At 47.7% G+C, this 25043-nt stretch overlaps 1 protein-coding gene across 4 annotated transcripts in view; it reads right to left on the bottom strand.

The window, feature by feature from the left end:
- Positions 1 to 25043, bottom strand: part of LOC147425101 (protein transport protein SEC16B homolog) — a 147542-nt gene that overhangs the window by 104498 nt on the left and 18001 nt on the right. For all 4 annotated transcript variants that reach the window (XM_086499765.1, XM_086499762.1, XM_086499763.1 and 1 more), the window contains 3 exons: positions 848 to 970; positions 508 to 630; positions 256 to 408 (listed from right to left, as the gene is read on the bottom strand). In XM_086499765.1, the coding sequence (XP_086355891.1) occupies positions 256 to 408; positions 508 to 630; positions 848 to 970 (399 nt within the window). The remainder of the gene's footprint in view (positions 1 to 255; positions 409 to 507; positions 631 to 847; positions 971 to 25043) is intronic.

The raw sequence follows: 25043 nt of genomic DNA, 5'->3' as shown, positions 1-25043 counted from the left end.
AACTAAGCATAAGTCGGCTATGCGGTAAAATAAACCTGGTCATAAACGCACTAGGTTTGTCAAAAAGAAACTGAGGTTATACGTAGAATTAGATGGGCATATCTTTTCAAAATCTGGTCCTAGGCAGCTAGCTTTGTATGAGCAGTATTTATAGCAATTTTCAGAAGCCAACCCAAATTGAAATCTCGGGCACTCCAAACGTAAAAGGTTAACTATTGCATTCTTATAGAAATAACATGTCCTAATTTTGGTTACCTTTTTAGTTATTTCAGCTCCCAATGGAGAAGGCAAAGACATTGCTGTAAAAAGCTCCCCTGTTTGCCCTCCTAACAGTAGCATTAACGTTCGCAAGGGGCAACCAGGCACAAACTGCTGCTGAGACATTTGCAGCACTGTTTCTGCATAAGCCTGCCAAAAGCAAGTGAACAACCTCTCTTACCTCAAATAAAGTAAGCACAAGGGAATAATGGCTATGCTAGGGATTAAAATACACCACAAAACTTTTACCTTCTCCCCCAAATGCAATGCAAGAACTAGTGCTGGGCCCCACAATTGACCCTGCTGAGCAAGCTGAAGAGCTTCTTTCCTCTTTCCTTCTACGAGGCGCTTTCTCATTTCAAGCACAATTGACTAAAACAACTTAATGGCATCAAAACACAATATGATGTTTCATTGTTCAATTGCAAAGCTGATAAATAGTAGAGAAATACATAAACAAGTAAAGTGCTACAAGAATCAGAACGTGATAAAATTGAGGGAGAGTGGCAGTAATAAGAGGAGGGAAAAGCTTTACAGAATTTATATGCAAAGAAAAAAAATTAAATGGCACCATACAGCAACACACCACCTGGAGTTGAGGTTCAGGCGGTGTCCTTTGTAAGCCAGCTGAAGTCGCAGTTAAGTCCTCAACTTGAGGACAACATGAAGTCGAAAGCAGCCTTCCCAAATCAAGCTCAGGACCATCTTCTGACTGATTCAAAAGAAAGTGTCTTTGATTAATATCAAAAACTGCACTAAACACAAAACATTTATTGGGCACAAATTCTGTACGCAAAAATGAGATATGCATGCCACCTCACAACTAGGATTCAGGAAACATGACTATAGCTGACATCTTGCAGAGCAAGGTCGTACACCCTTGACCTATATAATGTACAAAGAGCCGTAGTACCGAGTTTCTTGTCACCCTAATGTTCGTCATAATGCCATGGAGACACAAAAAACAAAAAATCATTTTTCCTTCTTATTATGGTACTTTGTCATAGTTATCTCCAGATCCACAAGTCAAGGGTTTCAGGTCCTCTTTCGGTTCCAACTTCACAGCCAAGATCCTTCAGCACTTATCACAACTTAATTGAAAAAGAACTTGTATCCTTTCTAAAGTGTTCTTTATAATTTCTAGCCTCAAAATTGTTTACTCCTTTGAATTCAAGATATGTAAAACAGTGCATTTAGGATGGCCACCGATGAGTAGTCATTGGTTAAAATGGATCCACACAGTGGGTTTGAACATTGATAATGCACACTTCCGCCTAGATAATTCGACAGAACGCATGTGACATGTAGCTCATGCATATCAGGGGTCATACTTGCACACAGAAAGGATAGATGCCTTGGAGTGTGAGCTAGATCCGATAGAGACGACAGTTACAATCAATAAGATGGCATGATCATGAAAGATTGCTCATTGTGCATATGTAGGCTCTGGCTAGAAATGACGATCACGATCAATAAGATGATATGATCATGAAAGATTGCTCATTGTGCATATGTGGGCTGAATGCTTTGAATGCTTTTGTATTTTCACAAGCATCTTGGATTTATGTTTTGAAGTGATCTACACGAAAAGAGCTTTCATTTGATACCCATATTTTTTTTGTTAGCAGTTTTTCAAACAAAGTTCTAGAAGATTCTAAAAGATTCTAGGAGGATTCTAGAAGGACAAGTGGAAGGACACTTGTTGCAAAGCTTCCAAGAGTTGGGACACTTGTCAAATTCATACTCAGCAGTTCTTCAAGACTTAACCAACCTCCTATGATTCCTTGAGCAGATTTTTCATCAGGTCTCAACTTCGGGTTTTCTTGAATTTTAGCCTTTTCTTTATTATTATTTTTAGGTGAAGAGTTTTGTGCTCTAGGTACAGTAGAAGACTAAGAAGAGAAAGAATTACCGTGGTTCTTACCATTATGTTGGTCCTGAGCGGTACTTGACTTGTTCTCCTTCGGCGTACCTTTGTTGTGCTTCATTTCTTGTGCGAGAGCGATTCTAACAACATCATTGTAGTCCTTTGGGTCGAAGACTTGATACCGTATTTGATAACTTGTCCAAACCAAAGAGGAAAGCCTCCTTGCAATCCTCATCCGACTTGCGCAATTGAACACCTATCTACAAAATACAGTTAGAAAAAGATATAACGGGACTACCATTTTGCTTGAGGCCTCTTTCAACCGGTCAAGGTACTGCGGTGGCATAAAACGAGCCTTGAGCTTGTCTTGGAACTCGACCCAACTGAAAGACATTGGCTCGCCATCTGCGGCACGATCAAGGTGCTCGTCCATTTGTGCCTCTTGCTAGGTCTGATACCAATTAATGGCATCACCCGACAAATACATGGCAGCAGTCAAAACTTCATTGTTACTTTTTTTTCTTGTTAGTCGCAAAGTAAGCATTAAATTGATGCAACCAACAATAAATCACAGAAGCATTCATCTTACCATCATACTTACTGAAAGTCAACTTCTCAGACTAGATTGTTGGAGTCGTTGTCTCTACCTGCGCTACGTGATGACTCGCCGGCCTCCTTGGGTGGTTCGCTCTTTGTGGAGAGTACTTGTAGGACCAACTCTTTCAAGCATTGATCTCCTTGCGCTTCACGCTCTTGCTCCATAGCTGCCCTCTTTTCTTCAACCGCTATGCCTTGAGCTTCGTGTCACAAACTGGTGACGTGGTTGCCCAGTACACACACATACAACCCTGGCAAGGACCCCTAAACGGGCTGAAATGGTGACGTGTCATGTGTCATGCTTGGACACTACTGGGCAGCAGAGGACACAAACACCCACACACCCAGACTGTCTTGTTGACGTGGCTGGCGGATTCTCTTGCTGATGTGGCAATTCCGTACAGCTGATGACGTGGCAGCCCGCAAATCGCGGCGGTTTTTATGGCAGCAGAACTGAAGCTTTTGGGCGTTGCTTTTCTCTATGCAGGGCTGGTTACGCTAGCTGCTTTTAGTCTACGCAATGAATTGAGAGAGAGGGAGCTTTATTTTTAAAAGCTTAGATTTATGTGGGACTCAAGAGAGCTTGAGAGAGAGAAATCTCTTCTGCTTTATTTTTATGAGGAGCTTTTGATTTTCAGCTTTTGGGCTCTACTTTTGGCATCCCTTGTACTTTTAAATACGTGGACAGGGCCTCTGGACGTAGAGTCTAAGTGTGAGCGCTTGCCCGCACTCTTGTACTTTGAACACAGATTAATACAAAAAGAAATACCGAAAGGGGCGCCAATCTTTAGGGCCGATATCTCTAGGCACGAAACTCCGCCGGGCCAGTGTCGAATCAATTGTCAACTATGAACTATTTTGAAGTGGTTATTTGTGTTGTCGCGGTAGATTCTCGACTTGGAGTGTCCAAATCTATTACACTGGTATCAGAGCACGGCCGATTTCTCTTCTACGGGAAATCCGATCCCTTTTTTTTTTTTTCCGCGGCACCTATGGCTTTAGGCAAAGATCAGTCGACTCCCTCTACATTCGGAGATGCAGGAAGGGATCACAACGAAGATTCAGGCAAGGAGTATGGCCCGCCTCGGCCTACTCAGGCGGAGCGTCGAGAGATGGAGCGTCAACGATTGATCGGCAACGCAACAAAGATGATGCTCAATTTTGCGAAGGATCCCAAATTTGCAAAATATATGAGCGAGACTTCTTTCGAGGAGGTGCACACGCAGTGGCAGAAGACCACAAAACCACCCCGAAAACCCGCTCTCAAGAAACCTCCTACTCCCAAGAAGTACACAAAGAAAGAATTAGAAGAGGTGGTTGATGCACGAATTGCTCAGCTTTTTGACGCGTAGAACAAAGTTAAAAAGCACGACAAAAAGCAAAAGAAAGGCACTGACGGGTTATTTGGGTCGTCAGTTTACATTTGAAAAGGCAAAGAAACAGAAGAAGCGTGTTCAGAAAAAGCTCGCGCTGGTTGCTGCTGTGTTAGCCCCGCTGCGCCATCGCACACCCCCGCCCCCCCCCCCCCCCCCCCCCCCCACAAACGCTGCCTTATCCTCCGCTGGCTGCCTCCTACCTGCCCTTAGCCCCCCCTCGCGCTGCCCTTGTCCCTGCTCATCTGCCCGCCCTCAGCCCCAGCTGTCGCCGCCCACCTCCTTATCCCTAGCGCCCGTTTGCTACCTGCCCGCTTGCCCCAACCCGCCACCCCCCCTCCCACCTCGGCTCGCTAGCCCGCCCGTTTGGTTCCCCCTCATCGGCAACTCCATGCAGTTCGGCACTTTCGGCACTTGTTCAGTATCTGGCGCGGCCAATTGCAGCACCCTCCCGTCGCCCCCTTCTTACGCCACAGCAGTAGACACAGATGGAGACTACAGCTTCGCCACAGAGGGACTCGCCAAAAGCCCCCTCGCCCGACCCCGCTAAGTCCACCATTCGACTTGCTCTCTCACCTACAGAGCAAGCAAGCCTTGCCGCAAAGGTAGAGCGATTGCAGGCGACCTCGATCATCTGCAAGATTCTCGGCACCTGACCTAGCAGAGGAGAGCTGCGAGACCTTCTCCAGGCCCGCCTTCTCGCAGAGGTGGGCAAGATCTTGGATGTCCAGATTCTCGGACGGGGTTACTATCAGATCGAGTCCGAGTCCTCCGAGATGGCGTCCAAGGTCATTGCTTTGAGTCCACTGGCCATCCGAGCATCACATGCCCACTTTCGACAGTGGCGACATGGTTTTGACCCAGCTTCGGATGTTCTAGTAGAGAAGGCAGAGATCCCCATCTCAGTCTTCTTTCCGGGTTTACGGAGGGAGTACTTACCACTTCTTTCCAGGATCGGTTCCGCCATTGGGACTGTCCTGGAGACACCTCTTACGGCAGCATCAGTAGCTGCCAAGGCGGCTGGCATTCCCTCAGTTCGAGTTTTGGTCAGAGATACCCACACGCTCCCGAAGGTTATCCTTTTACCTCGGGTGAGTGGGGGTTGGTTTCGACAGAGTGTAGAGTACTCGGGCCTCCTGAACCAGTGCTTCATTTGCCAACAGATAGGCCATCTAGCGAAGGCCTGTCCACGGAGGAGGCCGCGACTTGCACTAAAGCCTCAGCCCCAGCCTGCCAGGGCTGGCCCGCAGCCACAACCAGTAGCACAGCGCACAGATGCAGAGCCACCCTCCGAGCCTGGGGCTCCAGCGAAGGAGGGTGGCAGCAGGCCCGTGGCCAACGACGCCAGGGGCCACAGCGTCAGCCTGGCACTCAGAGTGGCCCTCGGGTGCCTACTCAACAGCAGTGGGTTCTGTAACAGACTTGGACACTTCAAGTCAAGAATCAACCGCGACAGCACCAAATAACCACTTCAAAACAATTCACAGATCACAATAGATTTGCACTGGCCCGGCGGAGTTCCGTGCCTAGAGATATTGGCCCCAAAGACTGGCGCCCCTTTCGGTATTTCTTTTTATATTAATCAATCATCAAAGTACAAGAGAGCGGTTAGGGTTTCACTCTCAGACTCTGCGTCCAGATGGTCTGAGAAGTGAGGCCCTCACCACTAATTTAAAGGTTACAAGGGATGCCCAAAAGCAGAGCCCCAAAAGCTTTTAAAATCAAAAGCATCAGTTCTCTCTCTCTCTTAGAGAGTCTTTTCTTTTTTTTTTTTATAAAAAAAAGCAAAACCAAAATTCGCATCGCTCATCATTTCCAAATATATATATATATATATATATATATATATATATATCCGCCTCCGCGATTTCCGGAATTTAGGGTTTTTGGCAAAAATTAGGGTTTTCAGGAATTTTAGGGTTTTTGGCAGAAATTAGGGTTTCTGCTGTCCGCCATGTCATCACTTTGTGACATACCCCCCTCTTGAAAGCATTGTAATCGACCGCGATTACGCCTGCAAAACCGACAAAAGCCATAAACCGTCTTATCAGACACTGACTGTTAGTACCTACGTACTAGGAACGCACATCTAGCACATGTACAAAATCCATAGTTACCGGGGAACGCCCCCTAGCCCCCGTTCCGGCGTTCCGGGGGGCAGTTCCCTTCCCGAACGTTCCGGAACGTCCCGGAATGTTTGACGTTCCGGGTGGCCAATGCAAACCGGAACGGCCGTTCCGGAATGTTCCGAAACGCCCCCGGACAGTTCTGGAATGCCCCTGGAACGGCCAACGGCTACAAACAAATTTGACAAAAATTGAAAAAATTGAAGTAAATGTTTGGGCTTCTTTTGAAAGTGTGCAAGGCCTCAAGGACTCATAAAATGCACCCCCCTCCCCGTTTCTCTTCACAAGCTAATCCTCAAGGCTCAAGCTCTCTCCCTCTCACTCTCAAGATCTCTCCCTCTCAAGACTCACTCTCTCAAGGCTCAAGGCTTCAAGCCTTCAAGCTCTCTTCCTCTCCCTCCTCTCTCTCTCTCTCTCTCTCTCTCTCTCTCTCTCTCTCTCTCTCTCTCTCTCTCTCTCTCTCTCTCTCTCTCTCTCTCTCTCTCTCTCTCATCATCTAGTCATAGCAAGGTTGAATGGTCTTCAAAACGAGTTTTTTGTGAGTATTAGAGTGAAAGCACTCTAATACTCCTTGTATTTAAACACAAGGAGCTAAAAATTGCACTATTTGGGTGTTTTTTATACCTCCCGTTCCGCGACATTCCCGTTCCGGACCCCTAACCGTTCCCCCGTTCCGCGGGGATCTCGTTGCCGTTCCCGTTCCGCGTTCCGGGTAACTATGACAAAATCGACAGTCACATCACACGACATCACAGGACATCACATGACATTCAACATTCATTCGGATCTTAGACCATGATTTATCGGCAATGTAGCTAGCAATCACATCTAGGCCCATTCGGGACCTCAACGATGTCCGATTGACTAACCCCTATTGCAACCATGTCTATTCGAGATCAATCAGACCAAAATGCTGCAGTCATTTCGGCTATCAGTTCCTGCACTCACAAGAAGTCAAGAACAAATCAGTATCATAATCAGGAATTCCATTTCATAAAGTCATCCAGCAGAATACTGTCAGCTCTCAGTATCCGTGAAGCTCAAAGAGACATCAGTGACTTTAGTATCAAAATCGAGGCATCTGTTGACAAGGCAGCGGAGTGACTCCCCTCTTGTGCATCCCACTGCACCAGATCTCCGGCCAAGCTGAATTCTGGGTTCCGTTTGGAGTAGACTATGCTAAACAAAAAAAAAAAGATAAAGTTTCACAATCCGAGGACTATCTGCTAGGTCCTCCTCCTCCATCCACTTCGCATCAAATGCAGGAAAGTTCTTGAACTTAACCAAGAACCGCCTTCGGACTTTACCTTTCTTCGTATCATTATGTGCCAAAATCTGTTCAGGACAAGGATCTCCTCGTTTTCTTCCACTTTGGGTTGCTCATCAGGCTCCCCATCATCAGGCACATCACCCTTAACAGGGTTCAAGAGACTCACATGCAATGCATTGTGAATCCTCCAAGTATCTGGCAGTTTCAATTGGAAGGAGACATCATTTATCTTGTCAGTAATCTGGAAAGGTCCGTAGTATCACATACTAAGCTTTGGAAAAAGCCTCTCCTTTCCCTGTTTCTTTCTTAGGCGTGCCTTCTCAAAAGTAAGAGCACCCAATCATCCTCCTTCAGTTTCCAGTCGCGACGATGGCGATCCGCTGCCTTTTTCTGTCGTTCTTGAGACTTCTGTAAAGTCTCGCGAACCTTGGCAAAAGCCGTATCCAAATCTCGCGAATATTCATCCGCTTCAAATTTCTAATCTTTCGTGCTCAGGAAGGATGGAACCTTTGCAGCACCTTCAACAATCTCAAATGGCGCCTTCCCTGTCGACGAGTGTATCGTGTTATTGTAGGCAAATTCCACCAAGGGTAAATATCTTTCCCATTTAGTCTTCTGATCTGAGTTATAAGACTTCAATAAATCTAGAACCACTGAATTGGCAAGCCCGTCAGTCTGCAAGTGGAACGATGACGAGAACTGCAACCGCGTGCCAATGTTCTCCCAAATTGCCTTCCAAAACAAACTCATAAATCTGGGGTCTCTGTCGAAGACAATCGTCTCAGACGTGCCATGTAATCGGAAAATCATCGTGATCATTCTGTGTTCTCGGGAGATCAAAAATGAAATCCATTGCAATACTTTCCCAGGGGTGGGTGGGTATGGGTAAAGGCTGTAACAATCCCTGTGCCTTATGCCTGTCAAACTTGACCTTCTGGCATACTGAGCAATTGCGCACAAACTCTTCCACATCCTTTTTGAGTCTCGGCCCAAAGAAGTATCTCTCTACCCCTTTCATGGTGGTAGCAATGCCGCGGTGACCCGTAAAAGGTGGACAGTGGCATTCATTCATAACCTTTTCCCTCAACGGCTGTGTAACGCACAACAGTCTTTTTCATCAAGTAGCCTTCCCGAAGGGAGTATCCCGCTACTGTCTCCCCATCCCGTATCCGTGTGAAAATATCTGCAAAATCTGTATCTGTGGCATACTGATCGACCATATCCTCGAAGCTCCTATGATGTATCACGGAAATAGCCAGAACCAACGGTTTCCGAGACAAAGCATCTGCCACCACATTCTTCTGTCCCTGCACATGGACAATCTGGAAGTGGAACTATGACAAGATGTTCGTCCACCACATCTGCTTTTCCGAAAGCTGCTTCTATGACAAGAAGTAGCGCCAACTCTGATGGTCTGTAAAGACAGTAAAATCCTTTAATGCCGCCACTGAGTAAGAGCATGGATAACCACCAAAAGCTCTTTCCCATAGATCTGTGCTGTCATCTCCGGCCTAGAGAACAAACGGCTCTTGTAAGCTATGACATGGCCTTCTTGCATCAAGACCGCACCCAGACTACGACCACAAGCATCACAATATACTTCAAATGACTTCTGCAAGTCCGGCAAAGTCAAAATAGGTCCCGTAGTCAATTTCTCTTTCAATGTCCGAAAGGCAGTCACCTCTGTGGGTCCCCACGAAAAAGGTACTCCTTTCTGTGTCAAGGTATGCAAAGGGGAAGCAACCTCTGCAAACTTTCGTATGAACCGCCTGTAGTACGAACACAGTCCCAAGAAGCTTCTAGCTTCATGGACATTCCTCAAATCGGGCCAATCACGGATAGTCTCTATCTTGGCCGGGTTCATTTGCACTCCTGCTGTTGACACAATGTGTCCCAAAAAGTATATCTCTGGTAGGAAAAATTCTCTTTTCTTTGCATTAATCACTAATGTGTGATCTCGTAATGCCTAAAAGACTTGAAGCAGATGATCTCTGTGTTCTGCCTCATTCTTGGAGAAAACAATGATGTCGTCAAAGAAAGTGCCAACAAATAGCCTGTACTCTCGAAAAATCCTATCCATCATCCGGTTAAATGTCGCTGGAGCATTGGTTAAGCCAAAAGGCATCACCAAAAACTCAAATAACCCAAAAGTCGTCCGAAAAGCTATCTTGTAGACATCTCCTGGCGTGGAGCGTGGAGAAAAAAAAATCTTGGCGTTCTTTTCTTCAGGTCAAAACATATTCAACCTTTATCCATCGTTCAGTTCTTCCAAAAGAATGAGTAAGAAAACTGAAGTTCATCAAGTACAATCTCTAAGCCCTTCATTTATCAGTCGCTTTCTCGGCCCGGTAGTCAACCACGGCGTAGTTCTTGTGGTACCAAGGGATCCCGAGTAGAACGTCACTCACGTGCCCTGAACACCCCTGTCATTGCAAACAAAGTTTGCCAATGCTCGGTGTAATGGCAACATCCCATCCGGGTGCCAGTCGAACTACCTCTGCCTGTGGCGTCAGTCTGTTGGGCGTAGTTCCAAATCGAGCCGCCAATTCCAAGTGAAAAGAAGTTGGCCTTGGCTCCTTCAAAAGAGCTTCCTGATCCTTCACTTTGCCCCAAAAGCGGCAAAGTTTGTACTTTCATTCATTAGATTCGATGCAGGTCCCACGCCATGTGGTACCAGTTCTGCTTTTCTATCTGCCTTTTCTGCCACATTCCTCAGCTGCTCTCGAACTCTCAGACCTGTCGTCGTTTTTATCATGCTGTTCTTTCTGTGCCGTATCAGGGCACTTCGCGGAAATATGTCCATGTTCCCCGCATCCATGTTCCCCGCATCCAAAGCACTTCCCCTCTCTGATGAAGCGAGCTCTCTCCTCAGGAGTAAGCTTGGGTCGTGCATTCTTTTTTTTTTCTCTGGGTTGCTCTTTTTCATTCTACTTTCATTCCCAGAAGTCTCTTCGGCTCGTTGTGTCATGGCCTCATCTGTGGGGTAGGTCAGACCGCCATAGTGAATGGCAAAGCCCCGCTTTGCATGACTCATCAACTCCTGAATAGAAGCCGACTTCTGTTCCAAGCAGTTATCTCGGATCTCTGTAGGTAGACCCAAGGTAAACCGCTCAATCTGTTCTCTGAACGAGATCTTCTTGAATGAAGAGGCGGGTAGAAAAGAGCTCCAGAATCTTTCACAATAAGAATTCACTGTATCGCTCTAGGTCATCCGGAGATGGTTCCAAGCAGCTCGTATATCTCGCTCAAACTCTTGAGTCAACCAAGAAGAAATAAAAAGCCTCTTGAATTTCAGCCATGTAACTGACACAGTCTTGCTTAATAGAAACGTGGACCACCAAGTACGAGCATTCCCCTTAAAGTAAGAGGCAGCTCTCCGAATCTTGGAGTGCTCTAAATAGCATCCTCCCGCGAAAGCGATGTCAAACTGCTGTATAGAAGACAAAGCCTTCGAAGCATCTGAGTATCCTGAAAAGTATCAAACTTGATCGAGTGGCCACCTTCCTTAAACTCTCGGACTTTCTTGCTTTTATCTTCGAGAAAGTCATACTGGTTGGCTTTGTAAAAATTCTTCTTGTTCGCATAAAACTTTCCGTCATCGGAATCTGAGCTGTCTGTAGACGAGTCCCCAATAGAACTGTCAGTCTCTGGGCGAGATGTAGCCTTCTTTGCCTTTTTCTTGCCCGTTCCGAAGCTTTGTGTCTTGCTTCGCTTTTTGCTTTTTTCTGTCTTCTTCGCTCTAATCCGAGGAGCTAGAAGAACTGTCAGAAGAAGAAGAAGAAGAACTGGGTACTCCTTCAAATCGAACACGCTTCTTCCGTTTCTTTGCCTTGTCAAATGTCAACCGACGACCCAAATATCCCAGGAAGTCAGTGCCTTTCTTTTGCGTTTTGCCGTGCTTTTTGGCTTTCTTTTGCGTATCAAAAAGCTGAGCAATCCGTGCATCAACCACGTTCTCCAGTTCCTTCTCCGTATATTTCTTGGAGGTAGAAGGTTTCTTGAGAACAGGTTTCGGGAGTGGTGTTGTGGTTCTCTGCCACTCCATCTGTACCTCTTTCAAAGAGGTCTGGTTCATATATTTTGCTCTCTCTCGTCGCTCCGCCTAAGTAGGCCAAGGCGGGCCATACTCTGCCTGAATCTTCGTTGTGATCCCAGCCCGCATCTCCAGATGCAGAGGGAGTCGACTGACCATTGCTTGAAGCCATAGGTGCCGCGGAAAAAAATTCGGGGATCGGATTTCCCGTAGAAGAGAAATCGGCCGTGCTCTGATACCACTGTAACAGACTTGGACACTCCAAGTCAAGAATCAACCGCGACAGCACCAAATAACCACTTCAAAACAATTCACAGATCACAATAGATTTACACTGGCCCGACGGAGTTCCGTGCCTAGAGATATTGGCCCCAAAGACTGGCGCCCCTTTCGGTATTTCTTTTTATATTAATCAATCATCAAAGTACAAGAGAGCGGTTAGGGTTTCACTCTCAGACTCTGCGTCCAGATGCTTTGAGAAGTGAGGCCCTCACCACTAATTTAAAGGTTACAAGGGATGCCCAAAAGCAGAGCCCCAAAAGCTTTTAAAATCAAAAGCAACAGTTTTCTCTCTTTTAGAGAGTCTTTTCTTTTTTTTTTTTTTTTTTAAAGCAAAAGCAAAATTCGCGTCGCTCATCATTTCCAAAAAAAAAAAAAAAAAAAAATTTAATAATCCACCTCCGCAATTTCCGGAAGTTAGGGTTTTTGGCAAAAATTAGGGTTTTCAGGAATTTTAGGGTTTCTGACAGAAATTAGGGTTTCTGCTGTCCGCCACATCATCACTTTGTGACAGGTTCCCACGGGGAACCGTTTTGGTCCTCTCGAGCAAGAGGAGATCCCTGCGCAAGCCCCCACCTCCACTTCTCCCTCGAAAGCCGCTCCCCCCCCCCCCCCCCCCCCCCCCCCCCCAAGAGTTCCCCCCCTCTTTCTCATCCTCCCCGCCTTCTGCTCCCGTCGCCTCTCCACCTCGCCCCTCTACCTCTGTCGCCCCATCTCGCCCCTCTTCTCCTCCACTCTCCCCAGCTCCTTCTCCCCCCCCTCCTGCTCCAGTTTCACAGTCAGCTTAGGAGGCTGGTCCTTCTCTGGCGGCTAGGAGGTCTCTTGGCAGCGCCTTTGCCGCGAGTCGCCTAGCGAGAGAGAGTCAGCCTTTCTTGCGGCCCCCTTTGCAGATTCAGACATCCTCCCTTGCAACTATCCCTCGTGGGCTGACGAGCATTGACATCCGACGCCGCTGGGACTTCTTCGACTACGGGTTCACTCGTTTTCTCGGCGCAATTCCGCAGCAGACCATGAGGCAACCTGCTTCAGGGTCCATGTTTTGTTCCTCGCCGCTAGGGGGACAGAGGCCTTGGACTCAATAGTTGGTTTCTCCTTCCCCCTTTGTGGTAGGGCCGGCACAGAGTGGTCCCTCGACTCAGTGGTGGGATGGTTGCATACACAGGTCTTAGAGTTCTCTCACCACATGGGAGAACTTGGAGTTACAGATATGCTGCAGACTTTGTGGCCATTGGCCAAGTTTGCGGTGACACCCCCAGACTCAGCAGGATGTAGGCACATTGTGGTGTACTTTGCTGATACGCAGTGTTTGCCTTGCTATGTATACATTCATGAGGACTCTTGGACAGAGGAGGTTGCTTTACGCACGGCTCGCTCTGCTTGGGCTTGGGCCAGGCACTCACTACAGTCACGCCTATCTAGAGGACGCTCGGATGCGGATTGATCCCCAACCAAGCCTACCTCGAAGATAGCCCGTCTTGCTCCTGCGGCAGCATCTGTTCTCTCTCGCTCCCCATGAGGATCGTCTCATGGAACGTGCAGGGACTAGGTGGGCCCCAGTTTCAGCGACAGCGGGGCAGATTCCGTCAGGAGCTTCAGCGTTGCCTTGTGGGAGGAGAGATTAATCTCCTGATGCTTCAGGAGCACCATCTGAGTGAGAGCCACATTCGGCGATGTGGTCAGATTTTGCGTGGACGATATGATACCTTTTGGTCAGCTGCTTTTGGACCTGGAGGCATCCAGGGTGGGGTATGTATGACTATTGCGGACTCACTGCAGCAGGCCATTGTGGGCAGAGGGATTATTGTGCCAGGCAAGGCTCAGTGGATTACTATGCAGGTTCAGGGTGGCCTTGTGGGCTTCCTGAACATCTATGCGCCCAATGTGGCAAGTGCTCGTGCAGAGTTTTGGTCACAGATTGTTGAGTCTTTGCTGCAGGCCGATCATTGGTGCATAGGAGGGGACTTCAACATGTTGGAGGACCCTTCTGACAGGATTGGTGGCAGCCATGCTACTGTGCATGGAGTCGAGTTGGCAGCTTGGGAGAGGTTGTGTATGACTTTGAGGGTCTCGGATACATGGCAGCACTCTGGTTTTGTGAGGCCCCCAGATAGTCTTGCCTTCTCTAGATCGGACCGCAGAGTGGCAGGAGTGAATCTATCGCGGATAGATCGCTTCTACACTAGTGACCACTTCAATGACTTGGGGGGTTCAGTGGGCATCCTAGCTGGGACTTCCTTCTCGGACCATGCACCAATGATCCTCACGGTGGCAGACAGGCAGAGGATTGGGAGCACGATGCTTCGCATCCCAGAGAGGGTCTTGTTGGACTCAGCACTCAGAGAGGGTAGAGGCTCTCTGGACAGAGGGCATGGACAGCCAAGTTTCACCTGCAGACAGAGTGGCCTCAAGCCTAGCTCAGCTTAGCCACTTTTTTCTTCAGGAGTCTCTGGCTCACCGGGCTGCAGCCTGCAGCGAGAGAGGCGGAGTAGCGTCTAAGACAAGGCATTGCTTCACTACAGAGGATGCAGAAGTAGCATCCAGACAATCCATGGTTGGAGGAGCAGTTACAGCAGGCTCGACAGGAGCTTGCTAGCACAGAGGAGAGGCGTCATGAGTTTGCCTTTCACTGACAGGCATCTCAGTGGACTCAGGTGGGTGACAAAGTGACTGGTGCTTTTTTTGAGACAGTGGGACCTCGGCACTCGCATGCCAAGGTCATTCAGTTGAGGAGGCCCGATGGGTCAGTTGCTTGTGATCCCGAGGATATGCGTGCAGTTGCTACTGACTTTTACCGTGAGTTACTGTCGGCTGAGCCTCAGTCAGAGCGGCAGGATGCATGCAGGGAGCAGGTTTGGGCACAGATGCCATGTCTTGTGACAAAGGAGATGCGCCAGAGGCTAGAGATGCCACTTCAGCTTGAGGAGCTGCACACGGGTCTTAGCGCCCTCCCTCGTGGTAGCTGTCCAGGTGAGGATGGGTTGACTCCCAGCTTTTTCTTGGAGTACTGAGACCTGCTTGGCCCAGATCTTTGTAGTGCTTTTCAGTACATTTTGCACACACGAGTGATGCCTGACAGCATGAGTGAAGGCCTGATCTACCTCATTCCCAAGGAGGGTGGCTCCTTGGATGAGATTCGACAGTGGCGCCCTATCACCATCCTCAACTCAGCATGAGTGAAGGCCTGATCTACCTCATTCCCAAGGAGGGTGGCTCCTTGGATGAGATTCGACAGTGGCGCCCTATCACCATCCTCAACTCAGCCTACAAAATTCTGCCAAAGCTCTGAGTTTGAGGATTCAGCCACTTTTAGAGAGCCTTATACATGGGACTGTGACAGGTTTTGTCAAGGAACGCAGTATCCTTGACAACATCTTTACTTTCTGGGAGGCTTCTGCCCTGGCACGGCTCCGTGGTGAGGACCTTGTGATTCTTCTTCTCGATTTTGAGAAGGCATACGACCGAGTTGACTGGGACTTTCTAGAGGGCACTCTCTACAAGATGGGCTTCTCAGATGCTTGGATCAGAGGGGTGTCAGCTTTGTACAGACAGGCTCACAGTCAAGTGCTTTTGGCAGGAGGGAGAGGTGAGCGCTTCATGCTCACACGCTCGGTCAGACAGGGTTGTCCTCTTGCCCCCTTCCTCTTTTTGTTCTATTCGGAGGCGATTAGCAGATTTTTGGTGTCACAGCAGGTTGGTCTTCGGGGCTTAGCACTCCCTATTCGAGGAGATGAGCTACTGGACGTTGAGTTTGCCGATGACTCAGCCTTGTACTTAGATGGCCAGGAGGCCAATCTTCACAACTGTGAGCAGGCTTTGGAGACCTTCTGTTGTGCATCGGGCGCATTGATCAACTGGAGAAAGACAGTGGCTTTCTCGGTTGGTAGTGCTCCTGTGCCAGATTGGATGCCAGGAGAGGGTTTCCGGTGGATTCCCCCAGGGACTGCAGTTCGATACTTGGGTTGTCAGGTTGGTTTGGACTTGTCTCCCGAGCAGCAGATTGCTCCTCTTCTCCTGTCCATCAGGAGAAAGTTGTTACATTGGAGCTCAGCACGACTTTCGCTGGCTAGTAGAGTAGTAGTTGCCAACCAGGTGCTGTTGGCGACTATGTGGTACATCACTTCCTACTGGATCTTCTCGAGTTCTTGTATCAGCCAGGTAGAGAGGCTAACCAGGAACTTCCTTTGGTCAGGACGTGACACTCAAATGGCCCGAGCCAAGGTGGCTTGGTCGGTCATCACGCTTCCTTGTTCTCAGGGAGGGCTTGGGATCATTGATCCAACACAACAGAGCAGAGCCCTTCTTGGGAAGTTCATAGTCAGAGGACTTCTTCCAGGTGAGGAGCCCTGGAAGGAGTTCGTGTTGCAGAGGCTTCGTGCCAGGGTGCCTCAGTCAGGAGGCCCTTGGCAACCTTCAACCAGATGGATCTTTACAAAGATGCGCCGAGTTGGTTTGAGCAGGAGACTGGAGGACCGCTTCGCTGTGAGTTTGCTTCGTTCTTGGGAGCTCTTACGGCGTGGCCTGGAGCAACGACAGCCGATGTGCACGGAGGAGCGCCTACGGCAGCCCCTCGTCTCGAACCCATGGTTAGCACTCAGAGAGGCCACTTGGTTGGTAGTCGGCTCATGTTTCCTGTGGTCCCATGGCAACAGGTCCAGCACGCTCTCTAGGTGACTGGCTAGAGTTCACAGGTTTGTCAAAGGAGGTGCAAGGTTTCCAACTCTGCAGGGCATGAGAGGGGTGCAAAGCATGTGTCAGGACATCTCAGAGTCAGTTCCAGCTGAGTAGCTCACGCCTCTCGAGCCAGTAGCACCCCGGTGGATGGGAGCCTTCACACGACTGGAGGTTCTCATTTCAGTCAGGGCCTGCTCAGAGACTGTCCCAGCCCTGTTCTTTGAGCTTCAAGGTGAGGGACGATTATAGCGAGTTACAGTAGAGACCCCGCAGGTAGCAGAGTGCTGTTTTCAGAGGATCCGAGTTGTTGGGCATCTGAGGGAGGACTTGCGTCATAGACCTTGACCCAGCCGCTCTGGAGATTAGACACTGGAGGCTATGGGCTTGGGAGTGTTGTCCACTCGCACGAGTACAGTGGGATCCTGGTGAGTGGCTATGGAGGGACCCCTTCTCTTCTGCAGACCACCCAAGAGTCCCCTTCTTTCAGTACACTGTTTGACTTGGACGTCATATACTTGCAGCACAGAGAGAGGCCGGCCCCGCTGCAGCACGTCATTGGCAGGAGGAGGGCCTCACAGTCGAGTTCTTGGCAGCCTTTTGGCAGAGGCTATGGGACTCCAGACAGCCGAGGCGCGTCACTTTGTTTCAGTGGCTCGTTGCACACAGAGCTACAGCAGTAGGGAGCTGGCTTGTGCATAGTGGTCTCTCGGCCGCATGTGCAGCCTGTGACCAGTTGGTGGAGAGTCAGTGTCATTGTCTTTGGGACTGCCCCTCGCCCAGCAAGTGTGGCTACGAGTTCTTCGGCTGATGCCTACTCTCTCCACGGCTAGACAGTACACTTGGGGGGGAAGCGGCTTGGTCCACTCTCACGAGCCCGGCACTTCACTTTGAGCTATCTTCCATCGACAGGATGATAGTGATACAGGGGGGGCGTCCTACACTCCAACCTGCTCCTACAGAGCTTACTCCACAGGAGTGGTGCAGAGCGAGAGAGGAGTGTTGGGAGCTCATCAGTGGCCTGACACTTTGGTTCATCTGGCGGGCCCGCTGTTTCCACATTTTTGAGGCCCGCTCTATGCCGCCAGTAGAGACTGTCCGTGACTTTTGGCTAGAGCTGATCCATACTCTCAGAGGACAGCTTGAGGGACTACAAGGCAACTCCGACCGCATGCGGGAGCGCCGCGAGGCTTTCCTTCGACTATGGCGCCCTGGGCCTTTCTACACCATTGTCCAGGGTGCGCTCAGATGGCACTACCGACCACCTGTGTGGCTCTTCCCTCCTCCCATCCCTTGATTTAGCCTCATTGTATATATGTTGTTCTTTCATTGGGAGAGTCTCCCCATCATGTTTATTGTATCCCTCTCTTGCAAAGGTGGTTGTAGCCCTACGGGCAGATTTCATTAACTAATAGAAGGATCTTTTTCTAGGGGAAAAAAAAAAGAAGCGTGTTCAATTTGAAGGAGTACCCAGTTCTTCTTCTTCTTCTTCTTCTTCTTCTTCTTCTTCTGACAGTTCTTCTAGCTCATTTGACTCGAGCGAAGAAGACCAAAAAGGCAAAAAGCGAAGCAAAAAGCAATGCTTCGGAAAGGGCAAGAAAAAGGCAAAGAAGTCTAAATCTCGCCCCGTGATTGAGAGTTCTACTAAGGACTCATCTACAGACAATTCGGACTTTGATGACAGTAACTTTTATGCAAAGAAGAAGAATTTTTACAAAGCCAACCAGTATGACTTTCTGGAAGACAAAAGCAAGAAAGTCCGACAGTTTAAGGAAGGTGGACAATCGATTAAATTTGACACGTTTTCTCGTTATAGAGATGCTTCAAAGGCTTTGTCTTTTGTCCAGCAGTTTGACATCGCTTTCGCGGGAGGGCGTTACTCAGAGCACTCTAAGATTCGGAGAGCTGCCTCTTACTTTAAGGGGAATGCTCGAACTTGGTGGTCCACGGTTCTATTAAACAAGACTGCGCCAGTTAAATGGTTGAAATTCAAGAGGCTTTTTATTTCTTCTTGGCTAACTCGAGAGTATGAACGCGATATATGAACTGCTTGGAACCATCTTCGGATGACCAAGAAGGATACAGTGGACGCTTATTGCGAGAGATTCTAGAGCTCTTTTCTACCCGCCTCTTCATTTAAGAAGATCTCGTTCAAGGAACAGATTGAGCAGTTTAGCTTGGGTCTTCCTACAAAGATCCAAGATCACTGCTTGGAACAAAAGTCAGCTTCTATTCAGGAGTTGATGAGTGATGCGAAACGGGGTTTTGCCATTCATTCTGGCAGTTTGACCTACCCCACAGATGAGATCATGACACAAAGAGCCGAAAAGACTTAGACGAATGAAAGTAGAAAGAGGAAGAGCAACCCAAAAAAGAAAGATGCACAACCCAAACTCACTCCTCAGGAGAACGCTCGCTACATCAAGGAAGGGAACTGCTTTGGATGCGGGGAAACTAGACATATCTCCGCAAAGTGCCCTAAAAAGGCATAGAGAGAACAGAATGATAAAGAAGACGAAAGGCCTGAGAGTTCGAGAGCAACTGAGGAACGTGGAAGAAAAGGCAAGATGAAAACAGGACTGGTTTCAGATTGCGTGGGTACCGATCCTAGCACGTTGGATGAGAGTACAGAACTTTGCCGAGCTTGGGGCAAAGTGAAAGACCAAAAAGCCCTCATCTTCTTCAATGGAGGAGCCAAGGCTAACTTCATCTCACCGAAATTGGCGCTGCGGCTCGAGATCACTCCCGATCGGATGGGATCACTTGCGGAGGCAGTTCTAGCGGCACCCGGCAAGAACGTAGCCATTACACTTGTCATTGGCAAACTTTGATTGCATTGTCAGGGGTATTTGGTATTAGGTGCAGCGGAATGAATATTTGCGCTTTGCTCAAGATGAGTGCTCCGAACTGTGCTCAAGGTTCCTTTTGTTCTTATGGAAGGTAGAGCCTTCCGTTCTTAATGAGAGAATGCTATGATCACAAACAAAGTGAATAGACACTGTGCGTGCAAGTGTATAAGACTGAGAGATAGAGAGAGAAGAGAGATACGACACCAGAGACGTCGTAAAACCCTCCTCCGAAGGCCCCACTCTCGTCGGCGGGAGTGGTCTACTTATGATTGCACAATCTGGTACAAATGGTATGCATGAGACTGATGCAAGTCTAGGCTATGTCGACGATGACGACGGTGACGACGAGGCCGACACTAGGGCTGAAATCTGCAATCTTTTTACTGCTGTCCAAAAACGCTATGGGCTGAAATCTGCGTCTAGTCCAAACACGCTGATTTGGGGGCTGTTTTCGGTGGGTCTTTCACGCTGAAAATCTGCAAGTTTAGGGCTGAAAACTGAGGTTCTTAAGGCTGAAAAATGATGGTCTTTCCAAGCTAAATCTGCTACTTCTTCGAGGGCTGATCTTGCAGGTTCTTTAATGATGAAAACGCTGCATTGCTGAATCTGCAAGGGCTGAATTTGGGACCAAAAACGCTAGAGGCTGAAGTTCCCAAAAACGCTAGGAAAGGTCTTCTGCTGGCGATGGCTACTGATGCAAAACGCTATCTGATGTGGTCTTTTGGCGATGGTGTGCTGGTGCAAAAACGCCAGGCAATGCTGATGAAGAAACGCTAGGATGGGGAGTATCTGCTGCTTGGAGGATGGGGAGGATCTGCTGCTTGGAGGGAATGCACCAAGGCTTGGTCTTGCTGAGAAGTTGCCTGCTGAGCTTGGCTCCTGTTGCCTCCTCTGCTATTTAGTGCTAACTTTGGTTTGCTTATATATTTTCTTACCCAAATTGCCCTACCTACTTTTGTTGGAAAGTCACTTAAATTAATAAGTGAAAAATGCCAAAAATAGGTAAAATAGGCTAAATGCACTGGAAAATTCCCTTGAAGGATTCTGATGGATTCTTATGGGAATGCTTATAATCATGCTGTGTGCAATCAGAGGATATGCATCTACACTAAGTGACTGGGCATGCACGGTCTACGAATAGACTCACAAAAGTGCAAGATTACTTCCAAACCTAGATTGACTGGACTGACTAAACCCTGATCATGCTATATAGCTTGTCCACGGACACATAGGGTTGGTTGTGTCACGTGACATCCCCTCCTTTTCAAAGTGAGGTACTGGTACTGAACTGTATGGCGTCGAGAGAGATCGCCAACAGCATCCGGAATCCTAGAAGGGACTCTTCGTCGGCCTACTGTGATGTGTGGGTCGTGCGGTACTTGAACTTCATGAAAGTTTGCAACGCTAGCTTCTTTGGGCCGCGCCGAAAGCGACACAAAGTCTTCTGTGGCTCCTTCGATGCTTCAACTTCGTCTTTAGTAATGCTTCTTCCTTCTTCAAGACTCTCCATGGCTGAAAAGTCCTGAAACCACTTCCAACACAAAAACATGAACATACCTATTCCATGTAAAGTGAGTGGAAAAAATCTTGTCTTCCTGAAAGATTGTGCATGCAATGTAGATGAACAAATAGACGGAGTGCCAAACCGTTCACCACACACATGCAAACAATGAGATCGAATCTCTCTTTTGATCTAAAGCAATCAAATGTGGCAATTCACAACGGAAATGCCCATGCTTGGTGCTCATACTTTCATGTGCTCTTTCGACAACTGTATCGTGCCAAGGAAGAGACATGGAATGTGACTTCCTAGAATCCATACTTTTCAGCTTTTTATGAACAATCCGCATACATTCGTGTTCATTCATGAGTGAAACGTGCTGAACGTACAATATGTCATGCCTAGGAAAAGGGATCACATAAAGACGCTAATGAATATACAGGGAACGATCACGAATGAAACACTCGTACAATGCGTGCGTAGCAATCATGCGAACACATAATACTTCCTGTGAGGGTTCTTGAGACCTAGGCTCGAGAGCCAAGATCGCTTCTTCTTGAGGGGGTTCTTTGAACCTTGACTCGAGAGCCAAGATCGATCCTTTGTGATTGATCAAATCTGCAACGAGGTTAGCTTCGCTAGAAAAAGCATCAACGAACTCATCATCCTTGTGAACAATCACATCATCTTCATGCAAATCATCATGCTTGTGAGAAATCACATCTTGACCATGCAAATCATCATGCTTGTCATTGTCATCCAAATCATTATGCAAATCATTGGCATCCAAATCATCATGCTCATCATTTTCAATCAACTCATCATGCTTCTCATAACCATGCAAATCCTGTGTGTCATGCTTGGGAGAAGAAGAGACTGAGAGAGTCTCCGTCTCCTGAATCTCTTGCATATGTGCCGGCACTTGAGAAAAGAGTCGCAAGAACTCTTGCATGTGTCGCTCGCGCTATTCTTGTCTTGCCTTTCTTTCTGCTTCTCTTTCTGCTTTGTCTTCTGCGTGTGCGTTTCATTTCTGCATTTCTTGCTTCGCGTTCTAAATTCCTTTCCATAAACATCAACTCCAACTCCTCCATAGGAGTTAGTGCAATCGTTGTCGTAGATGGGGAAGGGTCATAAAAACCTCCTGGTGGGGAAAATTCTTCTTCGCCTCTCTCATGCTCATCACCTCCAAGCGAAGTATCCATTCCGCTTCGAGTGATGACCATTCTGAAGTCGTGGGTTCTTGTGGGTTCTTGTGGTCTTGGGTTCGTAAGTTCACGAGGAACTTGGGTTCTTGGGGTTCTTGGGGGTCTTGGTTCTTGAGGTTCTTGAGGTTTTCTTTCGCTTACAAACCGTGTTTGAGAAGGATCTTCTCTTCACCCGAGTTCTACTCCTTTCTGTGGACGCACCCCTTGGCGGCCTTGCGCTCACACCAAGGTTGCTTTTTCCCACCTCACGTCGATTGGCCGGCCGCTAAGTGCACGGTCCGCTCTCAATCAGTGAAAAGAGACACAAGGGTAGGCTGCACAAGCCCTTCTTTCTTGGGATTCCTGACACTCTTCAAAAACACGATTAGGAATCGACACGCCCAAGCGAACTTGGGTTCGTGCGACCGAAACAAGGAAAAAAAATTCTTGTGATTCTTGTGGTTCTTTCCTTGAGTGATACAGAACACTGCCAAAGCTCTGATACCAATGTTAGGTGCAGCGGAAATGAATGTTTGAGCTTTGCTCAAGATGAGTGCTCCGAACTGTGCTCAAGGTTCCTTTTGTTCTTATGGAAGGTAGAGCCTTCCGTTCTTAATGAGAGAATGCTATGATCACAAACAAAGTGAATAGACACTGTGCGTGCAAGTGTATAAGACTGAGAGATAGAGAGAGAAGAGAGATACGACACCAGAGACGTCGTAAAACCCTCCTCCGAAGGCCCCACTCTCGTCGGCGGGAGTGGTCTACTTATGATTGCACAATCTGGTACAAATGGTATGCATGAGATTGATGCAAGTCTAGGCTATGTCGACGGTGACGACGAGGCTGACACTAGGGCTGAAATCTGCAATCTTTCTACTGCTGTCCAAAAACGCTATGGGCTGAAATCTGCGACTAGTCCAAAAACGCTGATTTGGGGGCTGTTTTCGGTGGGTCTTTCACGCTGAAAATCTGCAAGTTTAGGGCTGAAAACTGAGGTTCTTAAGGCTGAAAAATGATGGTCTTTCCAAGCTGAATCTGCTACTTCTTCGAGGGCTGATCTTGCAGGTTCTTTAATGATGAAAACGCTGCATTGCTGAATCTGCAAGGGCTGAATTTGGGACCAAAAACGCTAGACGCTGAAGTTCCCAAAAACGCTAGGAAAGGTCTTCTGCTGGCGATGGCTACTGATGCAAAACGCTATCTGCTGTGGTCTTCTCGAGATGGTGTGTTGGTGCAAAAACGCCAGGCAATGTTGATGAAGAAACGCTAGGATGGGGAGGATCTGCTGCTTGGAGGGAATGCACCAAGGCTTGGTCTTGCTGAGAAGTTGCCTGCTGAGCTTGGCTCCTGTTGCCTCTTCTGCCATTTAGTGCTAACTTTGGTTTGCTTATATATTTCTTACCCAAATTGCCCTACCTATTTCTGTTGGAAAGTCACTTAAATTAATAAGTGAAAAATGCCAAAAATAGGTAAAATAGGCTAAATGCACTGGAAAATTCCCCTGAAGGATTCTGATGGATTCTGATGGGAATGCTTATGATCATGTTGTGTGCAACCAAAGGATATGCATCTACACTAAGTGATTGGGCATACACGGTCTACGAATAGACTCACAAAAGTGCCAGATCACTTCTAAACCTAGACTAACAGGACTGACTGAACCCTGATCATGCTGTAGCTTGTCCACGGACACATAGAGTTGGATGTGTCACGTGACATTTGGGACATGAGGAATTTTACATTATGCCTTTGAAAGATTGTGATGTCCTCTTGGGAATTCCCTGGTACCACAAGAACAACGTCGTGGTCGACTATCGGGCGAGGAAAGCGACATTGACCACAGAGAAGGGCAGAACCATTGTACTTGACATTAAACTTAAGGACGAATATGTCCCTATTGTATCAGCTTCGGCCAGTTCAAAGTTAATGAAATCCAATCTGTTTGTTTACTCGATCTTTTTGAAAGAGTTGAGTGATGAGGATAAGACAAATATGTCTGAACTTGATAAAGACCGCCAAGATTTTCTCCTCATGCCGATTGCTTCTCAGAGGGCCTCCCCAGGGAGTTACCACCCGCTCGTCCTGAAGATCATACTATTGATCTGATACCTAGAAGCACACCACCGAACCGGCCACCTTACAGTGTGAGCCGAGCCCAGAACGAAGAGATTATGAACCAAGTGAAGGACCTCTTGGAAAAGGGTCTTGTCCAGCCTAGTACTTCACCGTATTGCTCTCCAGTGTTGTTGGTTTTGAAGAAAGACGGATCTTGGAGAATGTGCATCAATTATAGAGCTCTCAACAAAATCACCATCAAGAACAGATTTCCGATTCCTAGGATCGTGATATACTCGACAGATTACAGGGATCCTCGTGTTTTAGCAGGATTGATTTGAAGAGTGGATATCATCAGATCTGAGTCACGCCAAGAGACGTCTACAAGACAGCCTTTCGTACGACTTTTGGGTTATTTGAGTTTTTGGTGATGCCTTTTGGCTGAACCAAAGCTCCTGCGACATTTAACCGGATGATAGACGGGATTTTTCAAGAGTACAAGCTATTCGTTGGCACTTTCTTTGACGACATCATTGTTTTCTCCAAGGATGAGGCAGAACATAGAGATCATCTGCTTCAAGTCTTTCAGGCATTACGAGATCACAAGTTAGTGATTAATGTGAAGAAAAGTGAATTTTTCCTACCAAAGATACACTTTTTGGGACACATTGTGTCAGCAGCAGGAGTGCAGATGATCCGGTCAAGATAGAGACTATCCGTGATTGGCCCGATTTGAAGAATGTCCATGAAGTTAGAGGCTTCTTGGGGCTGTGTTCGTACTACAAGCGGTTCATTGGAAAGTTTGCAAAGGTTGCTTCCCCTTTGCATATCTTGACACAGAAAGGAGTCCCTTTCTCGTGGTGGACCACAGAGGTGACTGCCTTTCAGACTTTGAAAGAGAAATTGACTACGGGACTAGTTTTGACTTTGTCGGACTTGCAGAAGTCATTTGAAGTATATTGTGATGCTTGTGGTCGTAG

This window comes from Adiantum capillus-veneris, chromosome 25 (assembly GCF_014529385.1).
Source record: "Adiantum capillus-veneris isolate H3 chromosome 25, ASM1452938v2, whole genome shotgun sequence".
NCBI classification, from domain to species: domain Eukaryota; kingdom Viridiplantae; phylum Streptophyta; class Polypodiopsida; order Polypodiales; family Pteridaceae; genus Adiantum; species Adiantum capillus-veneris.
The sequence above is the reverse complement of the archived record's forward strand: the minus strand, read 5'-3'. Positions and strand labels throughout refer to the sequence as shown.